This window comes from Macrobrachium rosenbergii, chromosome 6 (assembly GCF_040412425.1).
Source record: "Macrobrachium rosenbergii isolate ZJJX-2024 chromosome 6, ASM4041242v1, whole genome shotgun sequence".
Taxonomy (NCBI): Eukaryota; Metazoa; Arthropoda; class Malacostraca; order Decapoda; family Palaemonidae; genus Macrobrachium; species Macrobrachium rosenbergii.
Window position 1 is genome coordinate 18,639,058 of NC_089746.1, and position 12,516 is coordinate 18,651,573.

The following is a 12,516-nucleotide window of genomic DNA, read 5'->3' on the forward strand; positions in this document are numbered from 1 at the left end:
ACTGTACTAGTGGAAGCCTTAGCTTCAGTTAGCTGTAGCTTTCCTCAGTCAGTCATGCTGTAATTTATCTAAGTGCGTCTAGATTCTTCCACTTCCCCTTATCCCAGTCTTTACATTCTTCATAATTAAGCTCAGGAGAGCAAATTTGCTTCCTACAAAAGCTACATCGGTATGAGAGTCATATTTTGCAGAAGTGTCTAGTTTTGCAGCCTTTGCTGCAATACCTAATGCTAGACAAACTAGAGTCAGATATAATAAATCTAAAGTCCAATCAGGAAAGTCACAATTGAAAATATATCCAGAATTCTAGCTAAGCTAAATAGCTGCGCTACAAAAGCAAAGAGTACTTACCAAAAGACGATCTCCGACCATCCAGCAAAAAAGAATCAAGAGCTGCTAATAAGCAGTGTTAAGTCAATAGCCAGCAGAAACGAATTGAGCTCTTTGGCTACATTGTACCTACTATTCCCCGAAAGTGGGCGGGGCAGTATACCTACACCCAAAACAAAAGAGCGCTACCACGAATTCTGAGCTGCTGCATGAAGTAGAAACTATAGCTATGTAATCATTTGGCAAGTTACTTTTATCAAATTTAGGTTTGGATTTGCCCTACAACCTTCTGAATTATGAGAATGAGATTTGTGATAATCACACCATTTTTGCTTAGGTCTACTGGGTCAGTCAGGCTTCTTGTGACCTACCTTCCCACATGAGAAACAAGAAAATACATTAGGCCTACCACTACCGGAAGGCCTACTACTGCTGGTAATTTTCATAACATTGTCTTCACTTGTAGACAGGCCTACTTGCAGGCTTCTTTCAATTTCTTCGTAACATCTAAGGGCCTTCTTAAACTCACAAAAACAAACTGTAGTCTCCTTCTGGGTTATAACAGTTGAAAGCAATTTAAAACACTTGAGGTAATGCTTTGAGAACCATTGCTATTAGTAAGCTATCACTAATAGTTTCACCTGCAGTCTTCAAAGAATTTGCTGCGGTTTCAACCCTCATAACATAGTCACGCTTTCTTCCTCAGACTTCAAGGATGTCAACTCCGTATATAAGGTAATAATCCTAGGTTTACTGCTCCCTAAATAATGATCTCTGAGAACTGGTATAGCTTTCCTACCATCATCCTTGGCATCTCGTATAATTAAAGACAGGCTACAATCATCCAAAAATTGAACAAGCTCTGTATGCACATCGGCATTATCTATGGCGCTTGGAGCTCTGGTACACTGACTACTTCCTGCAATTCTTGTAATCTTGAATAACCAAAGAATTTCACCTCCCTAACCTCGTATTTTGATTCATCACTGTCAAATTAAAGCCTGTAATGTCCTGGGCCCATAACCTGTTGTGCTGATGTCACCATGACGGTGGTTTGAGAAGGATGCTTCAGTAAAAGGCCGATAATTATTTCACTGGCCAAGACACTATGTTGTTTTATTCCCTTCTAATTCAAATTACATATGTTATAATCTTAGCCAGCAGAGGCGCTAGTGATTATCAAAAAAATGGGTAAACAAAGATAAATGGTAAACTTAAACTTTAATATCCCTGGCAATGATACACTGCAAGTCTTAGAGTTTATACTTAACCCTTAAGGGACAGGCTAATTATATATCATGTAACCTCCCAGACAGGGCAAACTTTACGGTTGGTCAACTTAAGGAGAATATCACAAATGGAAAGCAGAAGATATGCAAATGCACAATGTGAAAGAAAATTTTTTTAAAAATTTTCCCTACTTTCCACGGGAAGTTGAAAGTGACCATTACAACCCTGTGAAGGGCCTCTTTCACAAAATGCTCATAAATTTTACCAAGTTTTACATGTGTTTTTCTAATAATTTATTTTATTTTGTAAAATTATAATCACAGCTCACACAATATCAAAACAGATAAGAAATAAAACCAGTAGCAAATTCTGAGCATGTTTGTTGCAAAATATTTGCTAAATTACAATTATAACTGACATATCATAAAAGAACTAAAACCAACAGCAATCCCTGGGTATATTTATCAGCAAATATATAAAAAGACACCATAGGAGAGAAAGGGGCAAGACATTCCCCCTTCAAGGCAAGAACAATACTAAATTCCATGAGACGTCCATGACTGAGCTGGGCTGAATTCTTAGTTGCCACAATTCATTTATGGGCCACTGAAGTATTGGAAACACTTTCCCGGTCGATACAGCCAAATCGTATGGTACGTAACATTAATACTCCTCAGAGGGGATCCGTCCACCACCCAAAACCTGTTTTAGATCCTCTATTGAGGGTATCTATCCATTTAGGATTAAAATGGATCAACTAAAAGGAACCTAAAAGCAAGTTAGTCATGATCACTATGGAAGAAAATCCTAACATTTTATCTCAGTTTTATGGACTCACCATCATTAATCAATGCACTTATGTAATACATAACTCAGCATAAGAAAATGGATGTCATAACTCAAGCAAAACATGCATTCTCTACGTAGGCTACTAAGGGTAATTCTGTGGAAGTTCTACACGGGGATACTGTTTATTAACAAATTTTTTTTTTTACTGAAAAATACAGAAAAGGGTGTGTTTGATGCAATACAGGTGAGATAACTTTAACTGAAATGTGAGAAATTCACCGTCTATGTTTTTACGTTACTCCCTTACAGGGTAGTACTGAACATGGCATCCTGCAGAGATTTTCAACATAAAAACCAACAAAACAGTAAATTTCTAAAATTATTAAAGTAAAATTGTCAACTTATCTCATCTGTACTGCATCATGTACACCTTTTCTATGATTAAAAAAAAAAAAAATCATTAATAAAGAATATATCCATGTTCCTTAGGATTACCATACTTGGGATTAACACAAAAAAGAAACAAATATACCTTTCAATAGCAGCTTCTGCTTAGAAAAACAAACACTTCACAACCACAGCCTAGTGACTTGCATTTTAATCTCAAGAGTACAACTGAAAGTACAACATTTCCATGCAATGTCACCACTTTCACAGGCCTAATGGTACTTGGATTATATGGATACATCCTAAAGCAATGTATACGCAACTGACTTTAGACTGTCAACTAGGCTACAGCGGACTTGCGAACCAACATATCGACCACCATGGCGTGTTTTCACATAACCATTGAGATATACTTATGATAGATTACTCTTAGGGGGATGCTTACACCACTAACACCAAATTCAGTTGGCAGCTAGGCTATAGGCCTACCTATTCTGGGTTAGGTATACTGTACTCTCAAGTGACCACCACCTAACCTAGTATGGAGAGCCTAGGCGAGCCTGAAGATAAGCTAAGATATAAAGAAACCTAGGTAAGAATATTACAATCCACCCTAAAATAGGCCTAGGCTAAATCTGATAATAGGCCTACTAGCTTTCGCTCAGTGCAAACGACAGGCTAGAATGACAAGAATAACCTAAGCTATGCATACCATAAAAATATAGACCAAAAACCTTCCGTAATGTTTTCTCGTGACAAAAATAGAAGCTTACGTGATTTAGCCTAAATTAGCTTTGACGAACCTAGTTTGGGGCAGGTTTTGACTCCGATGTGACCGGGGTGCACAAATAGCCAGTAGGCATGGGCCTAGGCTAACATGGGCCCTGACAGGAGGGAACAAATAAAAAAAATAAAGACCTTGTAATTTATTGTGAAAATCATAGCATTAATGCATAACGATTGTTGCAATGAGGCCAACGACACAACTACTTACGATCTTGTTGTCGTAAACTGACAGGGGCAGTTGTCTCCTTCCCAATTGGATCTCATCTTCCTCGTCATACACACCGACCAATTTGGCCATTATTAGCCCGCTTCCTTACTAACACCGAACCTAGATGAAAGCTTTATGTAACACACTTGCCCAAACGGAGCATTCAGAAGCGATATCTCATTTGTGGACTATAATTCTTAACAGATTTTGTAGACCTTTTTGGTTACGTTCGCACTGGTATAGTTGATGGCAACTGTGTTCGGAAAGTCTGTGTGCGACTTCGCTCAAAACAAGTGTCACAGATCAATGGAATTTGCATATCATTTCGCAATTTTTCGTCTTATACATTCAATTTATACTTATTCAAAATTTACACAAATACAAAAAGTCTACTCATACTGTTAAGTATGTTTGAAATTTTTCATTAATGTTATTTCTCTTTTATCAATCGGATGCATTTCTAGACCGGTTCAGAGCATGCGCAGTAAAGATGTGGTCAGTTCCATATCGTCGTCGAAAAACTTATCAACGCACCGTATTTTATTTGTGTGAACACCAGATGATAAATTCTTGGTTCCTGCTTGATATTTCACGATGCATAGTTTATAATTCAGAAAACAAAATATTTGACTGTTATTGGACTTATCAACGCAAAGTTGAAAAGGGTCGTTCGTTACCGACCGTTTCTCAGTCAGGTGATTTGTATTAAACTGCCATTCTGCTCAGTGCTTGCACTTTCAGGGTAATTGCCCTACCCTAGGGTAATCACGGGTCCTTTAGGGTGGTTCTAGGGTAACGTTGTGTGTAGGGTAAATCTAGGATAATCAGGGGAAAATGTAATCCAAATTGGGGACTGATAATTAATATTTTGAAATTCACTGAATGCCATTTCCGTCCATCCACGGGTGTGGGTTACATTTTGTAAGAAGGTGCATGAAACTCACCAACTCTTTTAGCAGACGCTAAAGCTAAGAGAAACTCTGTTTTCAATGTTAAGTTCCTGTCTAAAGTAGTTCTGAAGGGTTCATGGGAGACCTGGTCAAGGAAAATAAAACTTATATCCCCCAATCAAGAGGTTTCAAATTTCGTAGATTGGTCGAGTATGGAATTTAGGCCAAAGGCCAAGCACTGGGACCTATGAGGGCATTCAGCGCTGAAACGGAAATTGACAGTAAAAGGTTTGAAAGGTGTAACAGGAGGAAAACCTCGCAGTTGCACTATGAATCGATTGTTACGAAAGGGTGGAAAGTAAGATGGAAGAAAGAGAATATGAACGGAGGTACAGCAAAAGGAACGAAAGGGGTTGCAGCTACAGGCAAAAGGCACGCTGCAAAGAACCTTAAGTAATACCCAGAGTGCACCGCATGAGGTGCACTGACGGCCCTAACCCCCACAGGGAAATTCTGAGAGAACTTGCCTCGATGTGTTTGATCATAGCCAAGATCTCCCAAAACAATGCCAAATCAATATATCTAGCTATCTTTGGAGAGGGCCAATCTATAACCTTCCCAGCCGAGGCGGAGAAGTTTTTCCCGTTCCTCAGAAAGAGAAGGAAATCTGCTACAATTCTTAGTTGTTTTGAGGGGATCAGATCCCTCTTACTGCACCAATCAAAGAAGACTTGTAAGGATGGTATGGAGTGACATACTGGCTGGGTGTGGTCTGGTTTATTGGTGGTTCCTTACTGAATGAATGTACAGAATCTTCAAAGTTATTGGCTGGTGCGAGCCGCAAAGTAGTTTTTACACACAGATAGGGCAAAACAGAGGTAATGTTTCAGACATCTGTGTTTGTCAGCAGACAAACAGATGGCGATTGTGAGAGACATAAACGTACAATGATAGAACATATATCAAGGGAAAGGCCAGGAAATTCCACATATATCCAATTGCATGAGATTCGAGACTGATTAATGAATACAATGCAGTAGCATAATGTATGTGAAATGGCGAGACATTTGGCGTCTTCACAAACAGAAACATACATACAGTTTGATACAGAAGATTCGGTGGAACATTATGAGTACATGATTAGAATGCTTGCATGGCAATGCAAGTAGTGGTGATTGTACATAAATCGAGACGACAATGATTAGGGAAAAACAGACGGAAATGTTGTATGGTAGAAGTTGCGTTCCTTGAGAGAGAGAAAACGGGATGCTCTTGTTTTTGTCTTGTTCCCTTCGATGGCTGACGCACACACACGTGCGCTCGAAAGAGACCGCATCACGGTCTTTTATAATACTCCCTCCCCAAGCAAGGCATCGATGCGGAAATCATCTTGCTGATAATTGGAATGTGCAAGAAGGGCTTGGGCTTTGGGTGGGTAGGAGGCTGAAGGGCGGAGCCGGCCAGCAGGAACTCGAGGAGGACGGTAGCGGGTTGAAGGGTACATTCCTCCTTTGTTGGTCAGGTCATCCTGTAAGAGTTCAGGGGCGGTGGCAGGCTGCCTGGAGGCGGCGTCCAGGGTTCCTGTGGTGGGGTGGGTCACCTCAGAGGGTCGGACATCTACTGAGCACTAGAGAATGGCTGGAAGCAGGGAGGTGACGAAGGGTTCGTTGGCGCGTGGGTCATCATCTTGGGTTGGACGTATGCCATCGGCTCCTTTGCTGGTCACTGCGGGGTCACCAGTGTAAGGCTGGTATGAAGTGACATACTGGCTGGGTGTTGTCTGGTTTATTGGTGGTTCCCTACTGAATGAATGTACAGAATCTTCAAAGATGTTATTGGCTGGTGCGAGCCGCAAAGTAGTTTCTACACACAGACGGGCAAAACAGAGGTGTTTCGGACACCTGTGTTTGTCAGCAGACAAACAGAGGTGTTTCGGACATCTGTTTTGTCAGCAGACAAACAGATGGCGATTGTGAGAGACATAATAAACATACAATGATAAAATATATATCAATGGAAAGGCCAGGAAATTCCACATATGGCCAATTGCATGAGATTCAAGACAGATTAATGAATACAATGCAGTAGCATAATATATGTGAAATGGCGAGACATTTGGCATCTTCACAAACAGAAACATACATACAGTTTGATACAGAAGATTCGGCAGAACATTATGAGTACATGATTGGAATGCTTGCATGGCAATGCAAGTAGTGAGAATTGTACATAAATCGAGACAACAATGGTTAGGGAGAAACAGATGGAAATGTTGTGTGGTAGAAGTTGCGTTCCTTGAGAGAGAGAAAACGGGATGCTCTTGTTTTTGTCTTGTTCCCTTCGATGACTGAAACTCATACACACGTGCACTTGAAAGAGGCCGCATTGCAGTCTCTTACAGACTGACCATTTTCCTTAGTATAGCTTGAGGGAAGAGTCTCTAATTGAGCTGGCAATGACTTTCGCAACCTTTCTAGAAAAGCCTTTCTTTCTGGGGAGCTGCTCGATAGTCTCCAGCCGTGAAGTTGAAGTGATTCTACTGACTGACGTATCCTTCTGCTGTGTTCTTGTTTTATAAGATCTGGTGTTATGGAAAGACGTCTTGGAATGTCTACGAGAAGATGTAGCAGATCCACATACCATTCCGCTTGAGGCCGCACTGGGGCTAACAATGTCATCTGGAGACCCTGAGAAACGAAGAACCTGTTATCACCCTCCTGATTTGGCTGAAAGGAGGGAATACATTTTTTTTGTCTGGAGCTGGAGAGCAGTATTGGGGTAACTTGTGGTTCCTCAAAGTTGTGTACAGATCCATTGTGGGGCCTGGCCACAAGCTAAAGAGTCAGTTGTTAGCTACTGACTGAAACAAGGACCACTCCGTCCCCACTATCTGTCCTAATCTGCTTAAAGCGTCTGCCACGACGTTGTTCTTCCCTGGGATGTATCTGGCAGTTAACATCAGACCCTTTAGTTCCGACCATAAGTGAATCTTAATAGCTAGTTGGTTTAAGGAGCGGGATCTTAAAGTCTCCCTGCGTGATTGCTGCCAGAACAGACTTCAGTGTTTCCATCTTGAAAAGGGTGAGCTGGAGAAACTCGTTCAGTGATGATAGATCTATTACTGGTCTCCAACCCCCTGATGCTTTCTGTACCAGGAAAAGGCAGCTGTAAAACCCTGGCCACTGTTTCTTCACTTATTTCGACAGCCCCCTTGTCCAACACATTCCGAATATCTTGCTGTAGGGCCTTTTGCTTGGGGAGTTTTTCCTGTAGGAGGGGAACTTCAGAGGAAAGGGTGACAAAAGTGGTCTCTGATGGAAGGGAAGAACATGCCCTTTCTTCTGCCCCGGCTTTCTGCCACTCTTTCCACTTTTATCGCAGACAGCCCCCAATGCCACCCTGGTTAGCAAATGTGGGAGGCATCCTTCCTCATCTAGTGACACCCTTGATGGTCCCGGCCTTCGCTTTTTGTACCGTGAGGGAGTGGAGGAACAGTATTGAAGTTATCTTCTCTGTTCACCCCTGGACTGGGAATTCTACCAAATGCTTTGACGAAAAGTTTGCACTGCAGTTCTGGTCTGTTTACTTCTGTTGTAAGAAAAGGATTGCTTTCTCTATCATCCGCTAGATGAGGCGGGAATGAAGAACTTAGCATCCTCCCTCCCGTCTGAGATCGCCTGGTCGACTAAGTCTTGGAAAAAATACCCAGACATTTCAGATAATGGGCTATTCCTGAGACTGGACCAACTGTCTGAAGAAATAAGCTTCTGAGCTACTGACAGGAGGGAATCGCATTTTTTCAATACATTAGCCCAAACATTTGCAACATTTTTAGTCATACATTATAAGGCTTTACCTGATGGAGGGAGGAGGTCTTTAATTACAGTCCTGGAATCACGAGAAACAGTCTTCTGAATCAGTTTCAATAGGGCCCCTTGGCAGTGTCAAGCCAAAAGGCCGCTCTCAAAGTTCTTTCCAATCTATGCTCCAGATTGACCACCTCAGATCTAGAGAAAGTAGAACCTATTTGTCTCAAGAAATCTAAGGAAGCATTGTTCGATAGCCTTGACAAACTTCCATTCACTATCCTGGGTAGGAAGGTGGGTACATAATACTGCCAGTCTAGGGAATGGAGGTGGTAACAATTTTTGAGATTGGGAGGCAGCTAGGAAACCTTCACCTCCAGCAATCAACAAATCAATTTCTTTAATCGATGACTTTACCATCCTAGTCATCAGTAGGCAGACTAATGTTTCGTTTCCGTAGTTGAAAAGGACACCTGTTCTAAGAAGTATGAGTCTGCATTTCTTCTTTATCTTCTTGTTCTGGTTCTGGATATTTAAGAATCTTGTTTTCTGAATAAGTCCTGGAAAACTCAAGAGATTCTCCAAGAACATCCTGAAGTAAATGACAAACTTGATTCCACACCTGGGGATCAACAGCAACGTCTTCCATTTCTGATGAAGTGGCGAAAGGGAATCCAGAGAAGCTCTAGGTTTTCTCTTTTTGATAGATCATACTGAATGGTAAGATAGGGAACGTCTCCCAGAAAACTCACAGCTTTAATCGAAAGAAAACTGGGTTCATGAAGCTGAACATTCCCGAGAATCAACGTCCAAGCGAAGAGGTCTAACTTTCATTTCATCGTCCGAGGAAAATGGGGAAGACTTCCTGCATCTTTTGGTAGAATGACCTTTCTTGTGGGTATTATCATGTCAAGTTCCGCTCCTGAAACGGGAAGCATCTGAAAACCATGCACAATGGGGAGTGACGGTTCAGCACCCGGAATCCGCAAATTTTGCACTCGTGGGAATTGCCATGCCATGTTCTGCTCCTGGAACAGTAACGGGATGCATCTGCCAACTGTGCAGAACGAGGAGTGAAGGCCCAAAATTAATTCTATTCCAATATATCACCATCGAAATGTTTGAGGTCTAATTTGGTTTAACTTTACACTAGATTTAACATGCAATATTGGTGCACTAGGTTCACCCATTACAGCTAGAAGATTCATGGTGGGGGTTTAGTCAATGAATTTCAGTGGTTATCTGTTATATTCAACTTGTTGGTCAGGTTGTCCTCCAGGATCAGTTAGATCCAATATTTCACCATCCAATTCCTGGATTTCCTGCCAATATTCCTTAAAGGAGTCTCTCAATGAGTAAATACTATCGATATCAACTGCATCAATAGTGGTTTCAACCTTTTTTGACCAGTTAGTTATCACAGACTTAAAATCCCCCCCCCCATTCCTTCATTCGTCTATGTCTGACATCTTAGCCTATAATTTACCAACACCAAATATATAAGTTCTTAATACTAAAAAGGTGTACAGACTGCCATCTCCAAAAATATATACCACATTAGCAAATATACTTAAAAGCTGGCCACACCTCTTCAAATCAATCAATGGTAGATCACTACTGGTTATATTATATATATATATATATATATATATATATATATATATATATATATATATATATATATATATATATATATATGTGCCCTGACTACACATACATATATACAATGTGCAACAGAGGGTTTTATTTCAAATTAAATTTCACTTAAGTATCTCATCCATTTCAGGCTAGGCTATCATGTGACTAATTCTAAAATGGCCGCCAGCATCAGCCAGTCAGGTCTTCATCTTTATCGCCAAGCACCACAACAATCCTTAAAATTTTATGAACTCTAACTATACAGAAAAATGCTATAACAAACAATCATTGCGATCCTGGTCATGGCACCAATATATTCTGACTCGTTCGGAATAAGTATAGCACTTCAATTTGTAAAGTGATCATTTTGCCTAAACGGTTTGAAATGTACTAACCTAATAATTGCCCAAGTCTTATACTACGACACCCTGGTTACTTCACTCATATTTCATTTTGCACTTAAAACACTGCATTGCATTGTGTATATTAATCCAAGACATAAATGATATAAACTTAGTTATTTCAAATGGCGCATTCAATACTCCTACCCTGAATCAGAATGAGAGTGGCATGAGCACAATCTTTACTTTGTAACCCTCATCCAAATCACCCTCCAAGAAATTCTCCTACCATTTAGATATGCGTATCTCCTACTGGAAATCTCTCTTAACGAACTCAAAGATGAAAAGGAATACTTAAGTGGTCTTGGAGGCACCGGCAACTATGGCTGCATTCCCTTTTCTCGAGTCCCTGGTAGATACAACAACACTGGACCAGTCACCAGACCTGTGACGAAGCTCCCTTCATGGCGTCTTGGACCACCACCAAATGTTCGACAAACAACCGATTTCTGGTAGTTAAGCACCAACAATTAAATACACAAAACAAAACACAATTCTTTTCGCAACTAAATACAATCACAACAAAACATAATATCCATCTGCATAATACGCATTTTCACTTTACGTAAACTTAAAAATACATAAAACTGTACCACAACTTGCAGAAAAGTATAGTCTCTCTTGTCGAAGTTTCGACATAAACAAAACCATTTTGCAGGTTCCTGAATTACTTAATAAACATATTGCAAGATACGTGCCAGTACCATAATATAAAAATCTGTAAGCATCAAGACACTGTTAATGTAACAAAACCCTCATATGCAAACACAGAATAAACTAATGTAGGCCACATGCCAGATCAAAAGGACAAGCAAAAACACAGCAGCTTAAGCATAATGCTACCATAACAGGCTATGAAACGACGATACACCTCCTATGCTTAAAAAAAAAATTAGCCACTGCAAACTATTCATTTGTTACGTTTCCAAGACGACCTTTTGTCAGGGCCGGCATCAACGCGGCCACTCGGCAATCCACAAGATGAACAAACCATCAAAACACGACTACCATACCATTTTCCTCAACCTTCGCGTACTACATTTCGTCGCCAATTATTACGCGGTGACCCGAGGTCGAGGGTTAATAATAAAGCTGGCTAACCGTTGGCTTTAATGCAAATTAATGGTTATATATCTTGCTGCTACCAAAATTGGCGGGCTTCTTCCATATCACAACACCCCACAATCCCCGAGACAAGCAGAGCTTCAGCATGCGCAATATCCTATACAAAGTCTCGGATGGCAAAAATAGTTATTAGAGGTAAACACTTCACGGTCCTTCACAACAAACTATGATTACACGAGCCTACCTTTAATATCGGACTTATTTTCTTATCGTCCATATTTAGTCAGTCCGTACAACAGTGAAAGAAGCCGAAGGAACGTTTGCATGGTCCATCGTCACTTCGCATTCGCATGCCACTCAAAGATTCTACATTGGTCAATTCGTCCAAATTCTATTTTCAAGTATTAAAAAAGGAGTCCTTTTAATATTCATAACACTGTCTGTGCGGTCAAACTGAATGACAAGAATTTTTCTCGAACGTACTTATAGGTAAATGAGAACCACGAACACTGACACCTGCTTCTCCCTTTTGTTCGCTTAAATGAACGTTTTGAAAAATTGTCGGGAAAAAACGGATCCTGTATTTTCACGACACGCTGATCATTCAATATAAAATCAGGTATTCCAACGCAAATCATAAGTAAATTGTATGGAAAGCAATTTGTCTGAAGAATTTGCAAAACCCAGTTGCAGTATCATCAGTATCTTAAAAAGATCGCTTTGCAGATTGAAATGAAATATATCGTCTCTAAAGCTATGTTAGTACACCAAGCATCATCACGTGCACTTTAGCGTCTTCAAAATAATAAAGTAAGTAGAAGGAGTGAACGAGTAGAGGTTGAAACGTTTAACAGATGGCGCATTGTTACGCCAGTCAACCTTAGTCATAGCGTGCTTCTGTTATTACAAGTGACGGAATTTTTGGAAATGTGTTAATCTGGTTGGTCAATGAAGAATCAGTCTGGTGTTTACCTCCGTGTTAAACC

General features: G+C 40.4%; 1 protein-coding gene across 4 annotated transcripts in view; it reads right to left on the reverse strand.

The window, feature by feature from the left end:
- The window catches only part of LOC136839258 (gametogenetin-binding protein 2), a 62,965-nt gene extending 51,053 nt beyond the window's left edge, over positions 1-11,912 (reverse strand). For 2 of the 4 annotated variants that reach the window (XM_067105048.1, XM_067105047.1), the window contains exon 1: positions 11,775-11,912. In XM_067105048.1, coding sequence (XP_066961149.1) covers positions 11,775-11,807 — 33 coding nt within the window. In that variant the 5' untranslated portion in view covers positions 11,808-11,912. Of the gene's footprint in view, positions 1-3,730; positions 4,225-11,774 lie in introns of those variants that run through there. The other 2 variants (XM_067105046.1, XM_067105044.1) reach the window with 2 other exon arrangements.
- Positions 11,913-12,516: the final 604 nt, after the last annotated feature.